The following is a 16881-nucleotide window of genomic DNA, read 5'->3' on the forward strand; positions in this document are numbered from 1 at the left end:
GAAATTCCTTGAAATTTCCGTATTACGGCAACGCTATAAAAATTCCCAATAAGTTCCCGGAATTTCTGCGAAAATATTACTGAAACTTACAGACATCATTCCTGATTTCAAGACATTCCTTTGATTTTCAGGATCATGTCACTAGAAATTTTTTACAAAATGACTTAATTTTAACATTGCTTGCTCATTGCATTTCAGAAATGCAGCTGCCTAAAAAAGACACATCGATTCCTAGGAACAACGTTTTTTTTTCTCGGTAAATACAGACAATAGAGAAATGTCAGAGTACAGTGAATAAACTTCACTCGTCAAAAACTCCATAATGGCAGAGTTAAATTTCCTGATTTTTTTTCACTCTCGATTAATTTTTTAAAGATTCAAATTGATACTTAAGTATCAATTGATTCATTCACATCGTTCCATTCCATCGGGAGATATTGTCGATTGGAGACAATTTTTTATGGTCACTGAAGAATGCAAACCATTCATTTAAATCTCGCAATAATCCGCGAAAAGTCTCATTCGTTAATCTATTATTATTGATTTAATCCCATTATGTGTATGAGATTTGTTGAGATATAATCTCTCACAAATATTGAATATATTTCTCATCAAAATAATTTGAAATTCATTCATTACCTTTGTATCACTGACAAAATATGTAACAAATGTGAATAAGATGTATTGCTCGTATTTTTTTTTTATTAAAGATCTAGTTGTATAGAAATTCAAATAAATGATCCTCTTTCGCTCAAGACTTCATAATTCCTTCTCTCCCTCTCCTTTATGATCAACTAATTTACAAATTAAGACAATAAGAAGTTGTATGAACGAAAATGGGATAATCAAGCGGATGAGTGAATGCAAAGGAGGTTTCATGTTGGATTTAAGATTGGGAACGCATCCCTGTTATCGACTGTTTCCATGGTAATAGATGAAAATTTCTTTACCCACAGAGACGGCCTCTCGATTAGTTCATGCGCGCCACCGCTATGAAACTCTGATCGAACAGTTCCCATAAGCCTGAGCAATCTCCCCTATTATCTCTGGTTCGCCCGGCCGTCAGATTTGACCGTGGCGCCATCCCTCCGTTGGGGTCGAACTATTGTTTGCTTGGGGTCACTTCAACCCCGAGATCTGAACCTCTACTTTTGTCAATCCTCTTTGGGTATAACTATTGTCACGTTTGAAAATATCTTGCAAAACGTAGAGAATGTATAATTGAAAATGACGCATAGATTTAATTCAGAATTCGTAAAGCAATTCCTCCAGGTAGAGGATAAATTCATCAGCAAAATGTTCTCAAGAATGCCACTCTCAACTGACGAGTTAGGTATTTAGGAAGAGAAAAAATATAACCTCAATCTCTAATTTTAGTCATAAAAATAATAATGTTAATTATTTATATATCTTTATAGAAGAACAAGGAAAAGGGGATGATGAAGGGGGACAGCAGCAGAACAACAAAGGTAAAAATATATTTTCAACCTCATATTTATGACCCTGAAGTTTGCAGACCAAAATCTTTAGTAGAGCATATCTGATGAATTAATTGAGCAATGAGAAAATTTCAAATTTCAATTTGTCGGGTGTAACGAAATCTAATCGTGATGGTGGCTGAATATGTAAATAAATAAATTTGGGGTTGATTTCCTCAAAATTTAACTATGGAAAACCATTGACACGGCATATCTCACTCCGGAATTATTTTATTGGAAAAACAAATATGGTCACGATTTTCATTCTACGAAATTTTGACGTGATTTTTGTTCTTTTTTCTGGTCCTATCGGTTAACGTATAATCCGCTGTAGAACACTAAATCTTTGGCAAGCTCCATTATTCATCCAAATGATCGGATCGAAAAAAGAAAAAGCATCACGCTTGAAGAAAGTATAAATCTTTTTGTGATGTTTCTTGTTTTTTGTAGTAAATGTTTCATTAATGATATATGCAATGTTTTTCACGAGGGAAAACATCAACAGAGGTTATCTACGAAGAAGATACATAGATTGGGACAAAAAACAAATGAAACGGTGGATTACAATAAAAACTCAACGTGAAATTTTTTTTTTCGATTTCTCTTCGATATTTCCATCAAAAATGATGGAATTACGAACATAAATACGATCAACATCGGATCTCTTCTACAAAAATGATTATATTCTTAAAAAATCGGCATTTATACATGTTATTCTTGAAAACTCCCGTGAGTTTCTTCTTTTTAGGGCTACGCACGAGACGAGACTTTCGCACCAGTCTCGTCTCGGTCTCGGAAAATATCCAAATTTCCAGTATCGTCTCGGTCTCGTGAATGTAAAACTTAGAAAATAGGAAAACTCATTTTTCTTCAAAAAGTCACAAAGAGATGGTCAACCTTCATCAAAGGTCACAGAAGGAAGGTCAAATTTCACGGGGTTCATGAAAGTAACAAGAGGCTGGTCAAATTTTACGAGGATCAAACATCACGAGAGTCTTTAGAGGATGGTTAAATTTTCCGAGGGTCAAACATCACGAGGGTCTCAACGGGATGGTCAAACATCACGAGGGTCACGTAAGTCACAAGGGAATGGCCAAACTTCACGAGGGACATGTGGGTCACAAGGGAATGATTAAATTTCACGAGGGTCAAAAATCATAAGGGTCACAAAGGGATGGTCAACCTTCATGGCCGTCACGAGAGTCACAAGGGTGTCACATTCAACAGTCGTGAAATTTAGTCATTGCGTTGTAAATCTTACGAGAAATTTAGTCTTAGAGAAATGTGAAGACAAAAAGAATGATAAAAATAATGTGCGAATGTTTGAGAAAGTCCGAGCATTTTCTCAAATTTTCTAGAAAATCGGAGTTTTTTCGACAACCAAGAAAGTTCCTCAAATTTCCAGTAAAACCGTACAGTTTTCTTGAATTTTCCAGTTTTGGGAAAACTGGACAGTTTTCTTGAATTTTTTAGAAAATTGCAGGATTTTCTCGAATTTTCTAGAAAACCCGAGAATTTCCCTCAGGATATTCGACCCTCGTAAAATTTGACCATCCCCTTGTGATCCTCGTGAAATTTGAGTATCTCCTCGTGACTCTTGTGATGTCTGAGTCTTGCGAAATTTGACCATCCCCTTGTGACCCTTGTAATCGTCCCGATTTTTTACCCTTGTCAAATTTGACCCTCCCCTCATGATCTTCGTGATGCTTGATCCTCGTGAAATTTAACCATCACCTTGTGATCCTCGTAATCCTCGTGATTTTTGTGACCCTTATACAATTTGCCCATCCTCTTGTGACTAGAGTTTCTAGAGCTAGCTCTTTCTTCTCTGTGACATATTTCTTTGCCATTTCCTCACAAAATACACTTTGTTAAACGATTAGATATAAGAAATGCAGCGTCATGACTATAGCATCGATTGTAAATCCCTGAGAATAATAATTATAAGCAAAGTAACGAATATCACGTAACAATTGGGAGAGAATGTGAAGTATGATTTTTTTTCCTTTCAACATCATTGTTCGTATAGTAGATATCCGATATTAAACGTATTTATTTTCGTAATTCTACTATTTTTCATGGAAAGAATGAAGAGAAATTGAAAAAAAAATATTCACGTTGAGGTTTTATTGCAATCCAACGTTTCATTTGTTTTATGTCCTAAACTACTTGTCTTCCTCGTAGATATCCTCTGTTGATGTTTTCCCTCGTGAAAAACATTGCATATATCATTAATGAAATATTTATTACAAAAAACAGGAAATATCACGAGAAGATTTATAATTTTTTCAAACGTGATGCTTTTTCTTTTTTCGATCGGATCATTTGGATGAATAATGAAGCTTGCCAAAGATTTAGTGTTCTACTGCGGATTTAACGTTGACCGATAAGACTAGAAAGAAAAGGACAAATATCACGTCGAAATTTCGTAGAATGAAAATTGTGACCATGTTTTTTTTCCAATAAAATAACTCCGAGGTGAGATATGTCGTGTCAATGGTTTTCCATAGTTGAATTTCGAAGAAATCAACCCATAATTTATTTATTCACATATTTAGCCACCATCACGATTAGATTTCGTCACACCCGACAAATTGGAACTTGAAATTTTCTAATTGTTCAATTTCCTCACCAGATATGCTCTGTTGAAGATTTTTGTCTGCAAACTTCAGGGTCATTCATATTTATAACTAATCGCCTGAATTTTTCACTGCAGCAAAATCATTCAACTCTAATGGCAATCCGAAACGTGCTCTGACATCCGAAGAACTCTACCAGAAATTCAACGAATTAAAAGGTCAAAAGAAACTCAGTTATAAACAGAAACATCTAAAGAAAGGCTTAAAAAACCGCATTAGGAAGAGATCTAAGCGCGAGGAGCGAGTGATGCACAAGAACCTTATAAGATCAGAACTGAATGCCGATGGAGTGCAGCTAAATGACAGGGAGGAGGTGGAAGTCGCTCCAAGGGTGCCCCGTGCCAAGCCAGTTTTCAATAGTAACGGTCACATGGTGTTTAGTAAATTTGATTTCTCAGATATTGGAAATAAGAAGAAAGCTCAGAAAACTGAGAGCCATCCGAAGAAGGTCCTGGGACAGCTGAAGGAGAAGAAAGAACGATTGAAGGATCTAGTTACTTCTGGAGAAATGGAAAAAGCAATGGTGTTACAGGAGAGGGATGCATGGAAAGCTGCTCTCGCTAAGGCTAATGGAGAAAAAGTAATTTTTTATGATTATTTTTGTTTACTTTTAACCCCTCATGTATGGCACCTTTTGGGTCCAAGCTACCCGTTGTGCCGGTGCCACATGGCAATATCATCGATATATCATAGTAACACCAGCTGATGGGAAAAGTTAATGGATCGATACATCGTATCAATAGCCTGCGTGAGTAGTTAATTCCACGAGATGTAGTGAAACAGATATCAATCAATTTCACTGAGTCATTTCAAGCGAGATTATCATGTGAAACTGCTAATGAGAAATTTTGTAAATTTGAAAATCTATTTTCGAATTATGGAATCATTTTGGTGATGAGTTCTTTGAAAAAAAAATTATGAGATGGTACACATATCAAATTTTATGACGCTGAAAGTACCGAGAGTTTCCAGCGGGAACTTTGGGTTATCAGGCAGAAAATTTTCGTCAAGACTGTACTGACGGTGCCCCTAACAAAAAATTTGAAACCCGTATGGTGAACCGGGAATCTTAACGTCTAAGAGTTGATTGCTATGGAGGGAAAATCTCAAAAAATTAGGGGAAGTATTGTTACGGAAATTCGTTAGTGGTTAATTTTTTCTGTTGCAGCTCATCTGAAACCCTAATCGAAGAGTCAAGACCGTTGCGCATGAGTTGAAAAATTGCAAAAAATTAAAAAAGGTGTTACAAGGATTGGCAAATTCATTAGTGGTTGTTTTTTTCTGTTGCAGCTATTTTAGTATGTAATGCAGGGATTAAAGTCATTTCGCATAAGTCGAAAAATCCCCACAAATTAGAGGAGATATTTTGATGCTTCGTAAATTCGTTGGTGGTTGATTTTTTCTGATGCAGCTCATCTAAAGTGCTAATCGAAGGGTCAAGGGTGTTCCGCATGGGTTAAAAAATGCCAAAGAAATAGGGAGATTTGTTGTCTGAAATTTTTTGTCTACCTCCACTCGTTCAAGAATGGTCTGTGAAAGATAGCGGGAGTAGGAATGAAACGGGCGGCGCGTAAGCCCCTGCACTGGCGGCAATGTGGGAGACTGTGCTTTCGGAGCCGTCAGACGGGAGTTTGAGAGAGATAGAGAAAGGTGTTATGAATAAAAAATATTTACCACGAGATTTTACATATAAAACCTCTTTTCGCAAATTTCCTGTAGGTCCATTAGTTGATGATATATTCTCGTTTTCACTCTGGAAGATGAGGCAAATTACTGTTGTATTCTATATTTTTATACGTAACAGTAATTTTGTTTCCAACTCTCGTGATTGGGAGGCAGATCAGTAACAAGCAATTTTTTATTGACCGTGAGAATAGATAATGATTGTTATTACTCATTTTTTGATGGAATTAACTTTTTGACGGAATTATATTTATATCTTTGCCAGATAATTCTCGAACGAAAGGAGATGCAAAAAAATTCCGGACAAAAAATATTTGTCATTCAATAATGTGTATATTACGTATACAAACATTTTCTCACAATCACACGACCGAATGAGATAATTACGATAGGATGATGCCTGGAACACTGCTTTAACTCACTATGCAAAAAAACGTAAATATCGCATTAAGGACTGGAAATGAAGAAAAACATTAGAAAAGTAATTTTATGGAAAATTTGATGCCGAATTTTTTTTTCGAAACATTTTTTCCTATCTCATTCTAGTTTGTACTAAACGTTCTGCAGTGCCCTGACGCGCAGTGTAAACGCTGCCTGCCGCCTGTTCCGTTTCCACCCTCAATATCTTTTTATCTATGATAGAAGAAAATTTTATATAACAAAAAATATTCATTTTCATGCAAGAAATATTCTTTGTTTGAGAACTTTTTCGATAGCATTAGTAGACTTCGAGTTATGGCAATTTAAACAATGAAATTGTGAATAACCATGCCTTCGCTCAACCGGATGGAAAAATAACCAACATATTCGTGTCTTACACCCTCGAATTAGTAATTAGCCGGGGACCTCATGTTCGTGATAAAATCATGGCCAGCGTGAGGACTATTATTTAGGGGTCTAATCAAGTGGTTCAAGTTCTTTTGCTTGCGTCAAAAATTCAAAAAAATTAAGGCAGATATTTTGATGGTTGAGAAATTCGTTGGTTCTTGATTTTTTCTGCTGCAGGTGATTTACGGCTGCAATCGAGGAGTTGAGGTCGTTTCGAATGACTTAAAAAAAAAAATAGGAGAGGTATTTTAAGGGTGGGAAAACTAATTCTACTAGTTTTTTCCTGTTGCAGTATATCTAGAGCCACAATCGAGGGGTGGAGGTGGTTTCACAACGGTATAAAAATACGAAAAAATTAGGGGAGGCATTTTAGCGGAAGAAAATATAATTTCACAAGACTTTTCCTCGTTGCAGTCTCTCTAGGACCATTATCGAGGGATGGGGGTGGTTCCACAAGGGTGAACAAATTCCAATACAATAGGAGGCAATCCGCACTATGTCAGTAAAAAAAAATATTTTTCTCTAGATTTTGATATAAATTGAGTAGGGGAGAGTGGGTAAAACGAAACAGTCGAATAACGACTGTTTGACGCAATTCTAGCAAACAATTTTTTTATTAAATTTTTCATTTCATTAACTTTTGTTTATTAACTTATTTTATTCTTGGGACTACTGACGAAAATGATAATTTTCCATTTAGTAGAATGGAGAATTATTGAGAAGTTTTGAGAGGAAAAGATTTTGTTAATGTATTAATTGAAACGAAAATGAAACAGCAAAATCCGAAGTCCAGAGCAAGGCCCAGGGGAAGACCGAGAGGGAGAAAATGAAAAAGGTGATGCTGAATTTCGATCGAATGAAGAAAGAAAAGTGTAATCGATCTAACTTAATCGATTGAATTATAGTAAATTGAATTATAAGACGAATAGAAAATTATTATTCTTATCAGTATTCCCATCAATAAAAAAAATTGATAAACGAACGTTAATAAAATAGTACATTAGAGTACAAGGGCACAAATTTAGTTTTCAACGAAAATCAATTTGAAAACTAAATTTATTACCGAGTGCTCTATTAGTACATTAGAGTACAAGGGCACAAATTTAGTTTTCAACGAAAATCAATTTGAAAACTAAATTTATTACCGAGTGCTCTATAATATTTTATGTCAAGTCGTGCAGAAGTCGAGTTTTGAGCAGGCTGCGCTTCGCGCAGCCTACTCAAAACTCGACTTCTGCACGACTTGACTTAAAATATTTTATGGCACGCCGTGCAATAAGTCGAGATTATCGCACGCTGCGCTTCGCGCAGCGTGCTTCAAACTCGACTTCTGCACGATGTGGCATAAAATAGTATAGACCACTCGGGCATAAACTTCGTTTTCAACGAATGTGAATACAGACCTCGCCTTCGGCTCGGCCTGTAAACTACACATTCGTTGAAAACGAAATTTGTGCCCTTGTACTCTAATGTACTATTTTGCTTGAATTGCGTCTAATAGTCGTTTTTCAGCTGTTTCATTTTCTCCTATGTTGTAGAAAGACCCCTAAGATATCGCAAAACGTGAGGAAAAAGAAAAAAAAATTCTTTCAAAAGTTATACAAAATACAAAATTGAAGATCACACTGGGTGAGTAAGTGTTTATAACATCATAGCTGGAGAAATATTGGTTGTATCGAAGAAATGATCAAGTCCTTTATTATGGCTAAAGGGTGATAGATTAATATAAAAATGTTATTTTTACTAAAAAGCCCAACTTACAATAAGTTTATTGATAAACAATATAGAAAGTTGATAAAAAAATATGTTTACAGGTCTTGAAAAATCCGAAAAAAATATATGAAATAGAGTGCATATCAGAGATTTCACGGCCAATTCATTTTTATAGGGTGTTTCGATATAGGGTCTGAAATATTAATTATTTCGTAAGGCCGCGACAGATAAAGTGGATTGGTGCGCTCGTTCCGCTGAGCGAGTCATTCTAGCAAGTCACGGAAAGAAAAATCTCGAAAATTAGTGTACCTTTTCACTAACGCATGGGACGTACCGAAGGGGGCAAAAAATGTAGAATACTTTGTACAAATTGGATTCTGACAATCATAATTCAGACTATCTCTCTCCAACTTTGCGTGTAATGCACCCGACTTTTTTTCCCTTATTAGAAACTTGTTTGAGGAATCGTATTTTTTTTTTGAACCAGGGACAAAAAATTAACGGAGCCCTATCCAAATTATAGTGTGCCATTCACTGAATTTTTGTCTGCTCTGCTTTACTAAGCGGCGATCTTTGTGTTTTGAAAAACGAATTGGCCTTGCAATGCACGTGGAGTATCGTATGCAGTGCAAATTTTGGTAGATGGCACTCTAATTTTTGGATGCCCGAGCGCGCGATTTCGTAGAACGCCACCTAGTAGTTTTTAACTTGCTCCCATAAATTGTCGGAGTATTATATTTCCATTATTAGCATACTCTCCAATACGTCCCCGCGCTGATGAGTAGCACACTAGTTTTTGAAGAAACGTTCGACGAGATTGTCGTGTATGTTTCGAGTATCTGAAAAGTAAATATGTAATTATTCACATTTAAATCCATTCTTTTCCTTTCTGTCTAAAATTATGAGAAGTACAGAAAAACAATGATAATTTATTGAAAAGAAAAATAGTACAAAATGTATATTCAACGTAAATTCAACGAAGTGGTATGCATTTTCAAGTTATTTTGCAATATTTCGAATTTTCAGACTATGACTATGAGTATTAGAAATCGGTATAAAACAATGCAATGGACCAGTTCCAACAATGGGTGAAGAGTTTTCAAATGGAATTTTCAAACCTTGCTCTCCCAGTGCATACTTTTCATTTGTACAAAAAATGGTTTGAATGGAATCAATTGATTCTTTGGCAAATTCATACAACTGTCGCGGAGTAGTGATTTAATTATCATATGCTCTTTGTATACTTACTCGTGCTGCGGCTCTCTTGAACTTACCACCAATCCCATCACAAGGTGATCTACCGTGAGATTTTGCAAAGAAATGCAATTCAGCATCTACACCAGTCATCAATTCCGATTATGGATGAGTAAGAATATCATAATTGATATAACAATGAGAAGCCAGCCAATTTAGAATGTTATGTCAATAGTACCAGCAATTGTATACTTCTCTCATGCGCTACCCTTCCGTCGTTTTTATTTATTAGTTATGAATCAAATTCCTAGAAATTTCATAAACTTTGAACGATGATACTCAAATAAGCTCACTGCAATTCACAAAATTAAGAAGAATAATAGGCTGAGAAACCACTGAGTATGATTCAATGAGAGCTCTCTTATCGTCCTACTCAACGCAGTTGGTCAACTTAGCTCGATGCAGGCTCACATTATACATCATATCTCAGGGTCTATATCGAAATACCCTATAAAAATTCAACAGTGAATTCTCTGATATGCATCCGATGACATTCCTTTTTCGGAATTGTTGAGATCTTTAGCAATAAAAAATACTTCATCATTTTTTCGATGCAACCAATATTTCTAGAGTTATGACGTTATAAAGAATTACCCAAAGACACATCCACTTTTGTATTTTGTACAACTTTCGGAAGAAATTTTTCCATTTTTTCCCTCGAGTTTACAGATATTTCTGGACCTCTTCTGCAGTGTACCCAAAAATCGAGCAAAAATAATTTTTGGCCGATTGAAATAGTGTGGAATGCCTCGTAGGAGAGGTATTTTAGGGGTCGAAAAATTACGCTTGACCAAAATGATTTTCCAAGTAAGAAGGGAAATTATCCAGGGGATCGGGTGAAGTATTTTAAGAGCATGATAAGTCATTGTACTTATTTGTCCATGTGGGTGTCTATCGAGGACGATAATTGAAGGGTGAGCGGAGTTTCACATGGGTTGAAATCCCAGTATATTAGCAGAGGTAATGAAGGGTTACAACCCATCCTCCGAGTCGCATTTTTTTATGGCTGTGGCTCTTTGCACCGTGTTATACGCATCCATGCCGCCTGCACAAAACATGAATTTTCAGCGTGCCACAAACACAAAGCATAGGAGTTTTTCTAGTGCCCCACGCACAGAGGTGTCAGAATGTTTCACGCACTCACGGTAGAAAATCGTGACATGTTTTACGCACAAAACGGGGGAGCATGTTTGCATATTTTACGCATTAACCGATGAAACATTTTGGTCTACTTCACGCACAATCGGATAGGGCATTCAGGGCAGCGATTGCAAACATTACGTTTGTGCATAAACCACGTCAGAATTTTCTGCCGTGTGTGCGTGAAACACTTTGAGAACTGACATGCGGAAAACTCCTATGCTGCAACAGAAAAAATCACTTTAAAACATCTCTCCCAATTTCTTCGGATTTTTCGATCCATGCGAAACGACTTTAACGGCACGATTACATCCCTAAAGAAACTGTAACTGAAAAAGCAACCAGATACAAATTTCCCAACCCTTAAAACACCTCTCCTAATTTTTTTGGGATTTTTCAACTCATTGACCGTTCGATTAAGGCTTTAGATGAGCTGCAGCAGAAAAATCAACCATCAACGAATTTAACAACCCTTAAAATACCTCCCCTAATTTTTTGGGATTTTTCAGCTCATGCGAAACGATCTTCACCCCTCGTTTAGGACTTTAAATGAGCTGCAACGGAAAAAATTAACCACTAAAACGAATTTACTAACCTGCCAAATACCTCCCCTAATTATCTTAATATTTTTCGACTTTTTCAAAATAACTTTGACCGTTAGATTACACCCCTGAAGAAGCTGCAACAGAAAAAATCAACCACTAAGGAATTTCCGAACCCATAAAACACTTCCTCTAATTTTTGGAGATTTTTCAACCCATGTGAAACGACCTCGACCCTTCCATTACAGCGATAGATGAACTGCAACAGAAAAAATCACGTACCAACGGATTTTCCAATCCTAAAAATACTTCCTCTAATTTTCTTGAGATTTTTCCTCTCTTGCAAAGAAGTCATAAACATTAAGATTCCCGGTTCGCCATAGGAGTCTAATTTTTTGTTAAGGGCACCGTGTGCCGACAGTCACAATAGGGAGCACTGTAGTCTGGACAAAGTTTCTGCTTGATATCACAGTTCCCGCTGGAAACTTCCGCTATGTTCAGTGCCATGAAATTTTATCATGATAAAAACGGCCGTCCTCAAAAGGACAATATCGCAATGTCTGTTCATGTATGAGTAATTGTTTTGCGTGTGCTGTGGACATGAAAATTCGTTCCCTCGGTTTAACATTTAACCGCAAACAAGTGACGTATATTATCATGCTGACACATGTTCACATCTTGATGGTATGGTACCGACGAGATGCGCTACAGACCTAGAGAAATGCTCAATTAATGATGAGCAATTTCCCATCAAATCCGAAATGAAAAAAATTTCATGTTTCCGATTGTCTTGCCGATTTTTTTTTCAGAAGGAGTACATGAGACCAAGCCTTCATAAAATTTTTATAGCGATTCGATTTTTTTTCAGTGTTATGATTTTTCCAAAAATTTAACTTTTTCCACTTGAATTTTGATGTTTGCGAAAAAGGTGAAATAATTGAATTGAATCATTAGGAATGGAATTTTCGTTTTCATACATTGAAAGGTAATGGAAAAAGTTTGCAAGTGAGCACAATTGAACTAAATTTATTCAATTTTTACAGCCGGTACGGCAAAATCAAATTTTTTTTCCATCTGCAATTACTTGAAAACTTTAATTTCCTGGAGGGACGGGGCATGGCAATCACTAAAAAACGGCGACGAGTGGGGTACCGTGAGACGAAGCAGAGGGTTAAGAATCCTGACTTATTTGATAATCAATGAATTCACGACGGTTTGCATTTTCTAATCGTTTTGGAATTGTGAAAGTATTGGTTTTTGACTTGTTCAATGTTATCGCCTGACATAAAATGTTGAGATAACTTGTAACGAAAATTTTTTCCTCAACAGGGATTTCATATGAAGACGCAGGCCCACATAGCAATATCAGAATGGCTTCGAATGAAGTGAAACTCAAGCCTCTATCGACTATCATTCCCACACTGCGGAAAAGGATTTTTCCGTACTGAACTTCATTTTTCCTCGTCTGGGGATTGGTATTGGCACTTCCCCAAATACGTAAAAGTGAAAATCACTACGGAAAAATATCGTTCACGACTAGTGCCGTGGTTTTTTTTTACTCGCGTGCAGTTGACGTCCGAGTCGAAGGCGAGGAAAAAAGGCGAGTGCCATGGGGTAAAAAAATCCCATAGCACTCGCCCTGAAATATATTAATTTATGTTATTATAAGTCCGATAAACCGTGATTCTAACTTCGCTTCCTCGGCTAGATCGTGGTTTTCGGACCCATCATACAAAATGGGTTACATCACACGGTCCACAAAGTATTTTCTGACGAATGTGATTATAATCCGAGCCGAACGCGAGGATTATAGAGCCACTTTTGTCAGAAAATACTTTGTGGACCTAATGATGAAATCTACTTTTTTACCAAGTATCTATTTACTCACGAGAAGTATTCATTTTTTACTAAGGTATTTCTCCAGTCGAGTCATTTTCAATCCTCATTAAGTTTCAGTTATGACAATTATATTGCTCTAGATGATCATGTCAGTTATGACTTTGAGTGAACTCCCTCAATAATTATCAACATTAAAAGATTAATTGAAATTCTTCCTTGCGGAAAATGATAAATTTAGGAAAAATTAATAATCATTGAAGGAGTTGATCCATGGTCAATGTGTAAAATATTTATCCTCTAGAGTAACATGATGGTCATAATTTAAACCTAATCAGGCTTATCTGGGAATGATTCGACTGGAGAAATACGTTACTGAAAAAATAAGTACTTCTCTCATGTAAATGAATCCTTGGCAAAAATATTTTTTTTTTCGTAGTGTGGAAATGATAGTCGGTAAAGGCTTGAGTTCAACTTCATTCGAAGCCACGTTGATGTCGCCATGTGGGCCTGCGTCTTCATATGAATTCCCTGTTGAGGAAAAAATTGTCTCTGCAAGTTCTTTCGACACTTTATGTGAGGCGACAATATTGAAAAAGTCAAATACCCACACTTTCACAATTCCAAAACAATCAGAAAATGCAATTATTCATTGATTATCAAATAAGTCAGGATTCTTAAGTCTCCCCTTTTTCACCGTAACGATCAGGTGGATATTTGTTCTGAAGTGAAATATAACTTAAAATAAGTCCCTTTTTCAACTATTACTGGTCACAACTTTTTTTCTCTTTGTCATTTACGTATTGTTCCCACAAACGAATTTAAAAAAAAAAATCACTCGTTTAACGAAGAACGACTGAAAAAGAATTATTGTCCATCAGTGAAAATATCGGTAATTATGTCCCCAAGTTACCTCTAAAATTTCAGATCAAAGAAAAATAAGTTTTCGAGTAGTTGCAGTTTGAAAAAAAATTGATTTTACCATAACGGCTGTGAAAACGAAAATTCGATCCCTAATGATTAAATTCAAATATTTCGCCTTTTTCTCAATCTACCAAAATTCAAGCGGAAAAAGTCAAATTTTTTGAAAAATCCTAACTCGCTAAAAAAAATCGAATCGCTGTAAAAATTTTATGAGAGATTGGTCTCATGTACTCCTTGAAAAAAAATCGCCAAGATAGTCGGAAACATGACATTTTTTATTCATTTCGAATTTGACATGAAATTGCTCTAATGAGAAACTTCAAATTTTATTCCAATTGATTAATAGTTGGAGTAAAGAAAATTAATGATAATTACGCAAAAGATAATTACGACAAGCATTTATATTGTAAATTTAGGTAAAAGATGATCCAGAACTGCTGAAACGAACGATCAAACGCGACGAACAACAGAAAAAACGAAGTTCCAAAAAATGGGAGTCCAGGATATTTAGAATTGGGAAAGCTCAACAGGAGAAACAACGTAAACGAACAGAAAACATCATGAAGAAGAAAAAGGACAAGAAAACAAATAAAATGAAAAAGGCTTCTAAGAAAGGTCGCATAATTCCAGGATTTTAAATTGTTTTTTAGGAGTATACTAAAATAAAGTGGCGAAATGAATTTCTCAGATTTATTGCATTTATGCTAGTATGCAGTCGTTCCTTTACATAGAGCAAAATACTTTCATTAAGACTTTTTCAAACAAATGAATGAGGAATGAAGATTGTTGAAGAAGGAGGGCCAAGATCCTTATCCCAATCTCAATAAAAAAGATTCATGAGTGAAAACTGTCATGGGGACCTCCCAGTGATCACGTGATCAACTTCAATGCTCATCCCCATGTTGAATAAGCTACTTATAGCTAGCGGGGGGTAGGGGGGAATGCAAATTTGGATTATTGCAATCGCTTGATGGTTCGAAGGTGGTCAAAGGTAGTCCACTTTTAGCTTTTTGGTGGTAAAAATCAATTAATTATAAATAATCAAAAATTTCACCTGCAGCCAGCGGGAGGGATGCATCTGTTTGAAAAATTCAACATATGAATTTATATGTAGAATCCTGTGGTGGTCAAAGGTGGCCTAACACCAAATTCATCCGTTCATTTTTTTAACTGATAATGAATAATGTTTATCGGGTCTATCTTACCGAGAGGTATTCCCCCCACTACTCCCACTCCGGGCCCTGTCAATTCTTTTCTGCTATAGTGGGACACATGGCGCCACCCATAATTAATATCAACTGCCAATAAAACGAATGCCATTTGTACTCTACCGACACTGTTTGACCGACTGCAAGGAAAGTGTACAAATGTATGTGGTTGTGTACAGTTGTTGTTACAGAAATTTATAAGTAATATTGAAGTACTTATCTAAAGTAGATAAGTCAGATGATATATATACATATTGTACATTTTGTTACAAAAGATGTGTAGATAGCGCCACATTGCTTTGTACACCTGGTGTCCATTATTTTTTTGTATTTTCTATGGTAATAAAAAAAAATAATAACGACCAGTAATTTCTCTCAGCACTCCGTAAATTGACGCATTCCTGACGGAGAATTGACGGTCATTTCGACGGTCACAAAATTTTCGCGGATCCCTACTCTGTCGACAGTAGAACTTGAGTAGAACGGATTTTGGCTGCCTGGATGATTGAATCTTCAAATCCATAAAAAAACAAAAAACGTTCGGCCCGTCATTAGTGATTAGACCCGAATTGAAATCATCTGTTGTATCTTTGCCGTTACCTTTACCGATCTGGGAAAAATTCTAAAAATTCTAGTGCTATTTGCTGTGCCTTGAGTAAATTGCGTAAAGATTATTCCCAAAATTCCAGCGAATAAAATTTTAACCCGGATAAAACGTACGTGTGTAATATTCATTTTGAGAAAATTCATGACTGGACTGCATCAAGGCGAACTTATTTTCAATTGTTTCCATCAGCGAATACCACGCCATTTGACGGAGTTGAAGGGAAGAATTGAAAATAATTTCGCCTTGATGCAACTAAGTAATGCATTTGGAAGAGCTTATGGCACTTGCCTCCACTCAGTGGGAAGGGGATAGAGTCACCAATTTGGAATAGAATAGAATTTGAAAAAGCTTTTTTTATAGCTGCCAAAGCACGACTCCTTTCAATTCTTTGTATTCAGTTGGAACGTATTGAAGTATCTACACGGCTCGTATTTCTCCCCATGTTCTATGTTGCTAAGAACACCTTACGTGAAAATTTAATACGTCTGAAATTTGTTTCTAGCCATTTATCACTGATGGATATCGAAAGTAGGAGTGTTCGCATCAACTTGAGTTATGATGGAATGGATGACGAATTAACAACTCTCCAGCGCATTAGTCGTGGCCTGGATCATTTGCAGTTAGTGTCATCTACCGGTGACGAAAACAGTCTTCAACATCTCTTGGAAATACCTGAACTAAGTGAGTTCGAAAATCCGGATGAAGACACGATCAGATACAAAGAGGATAGACCTGAGTAGAGGCCCGGATCGGGGGGTTTGACTGACTCCAAAAATGTTAGTTGGTACCCCACGGGAAAGGCGGCGTCCCGGTCGAATTGTCGGTAAATGTGAGTCGGGTGCGTGAGTAACTCGGCAGTAGCAGTCCTGCTGTGACAGGGTCAGGTTCGGAGGGTGACTTTTGTCCTCCTTGTACTCAATGTTTACTTTATGTTTTCAGTTGATTTATTCGCCGACTAATTATTATTAAGGGATGAAACAAAGACTGTTCAATGGAGAATTAAATTCCCCATCCATCAACCCCCGTTTC

General features: G+C 36.4%; 1 protein-coding gene across 1 annotated transcript; it reads left to right on the top strand.

The window, feature by feature from the left end:
- Positions 1-1124: 1124 nt before the first annotated feature.
- Positions 1125-14724, top strand: LOC107046073 (surfeit locus protein 6 homolog). The gene is made up of 4 exons (XM_015268571.1): positions 1125-1333; positions 1419-1469; positions 4195-4697; positions 14454-14724. Exons 1-4 carry the CDS (start codon positions 1228-1230, stop codon positions 14673-14675), a joined length of 882 nt encoding a protein of 293 aa, XP_015124057.1. The 5' UTR covers positions 1125-1227; the 3' UTR covers positions 14676-14724.
- Positions 14725-16881: the final 2157 nt, after the last annotated feature.

The sequence above is a fragment of the Diachasma alloeum genome, unplaced genomic scaffold, assembly GCF_001412515.2.
Source record: "Diachasma alloeum isolate Michigan unplaced genomic scaffold, Dall2.0 Dall_scaffold_01191, whole genome shotgun sequence".
NCBI classification, from domain to species: Eukaryota; Metazoa; Arthropoda; class Insecta; order Hymenoptera; family Braconidae; genus Diachasma; species Diachasma alloeum.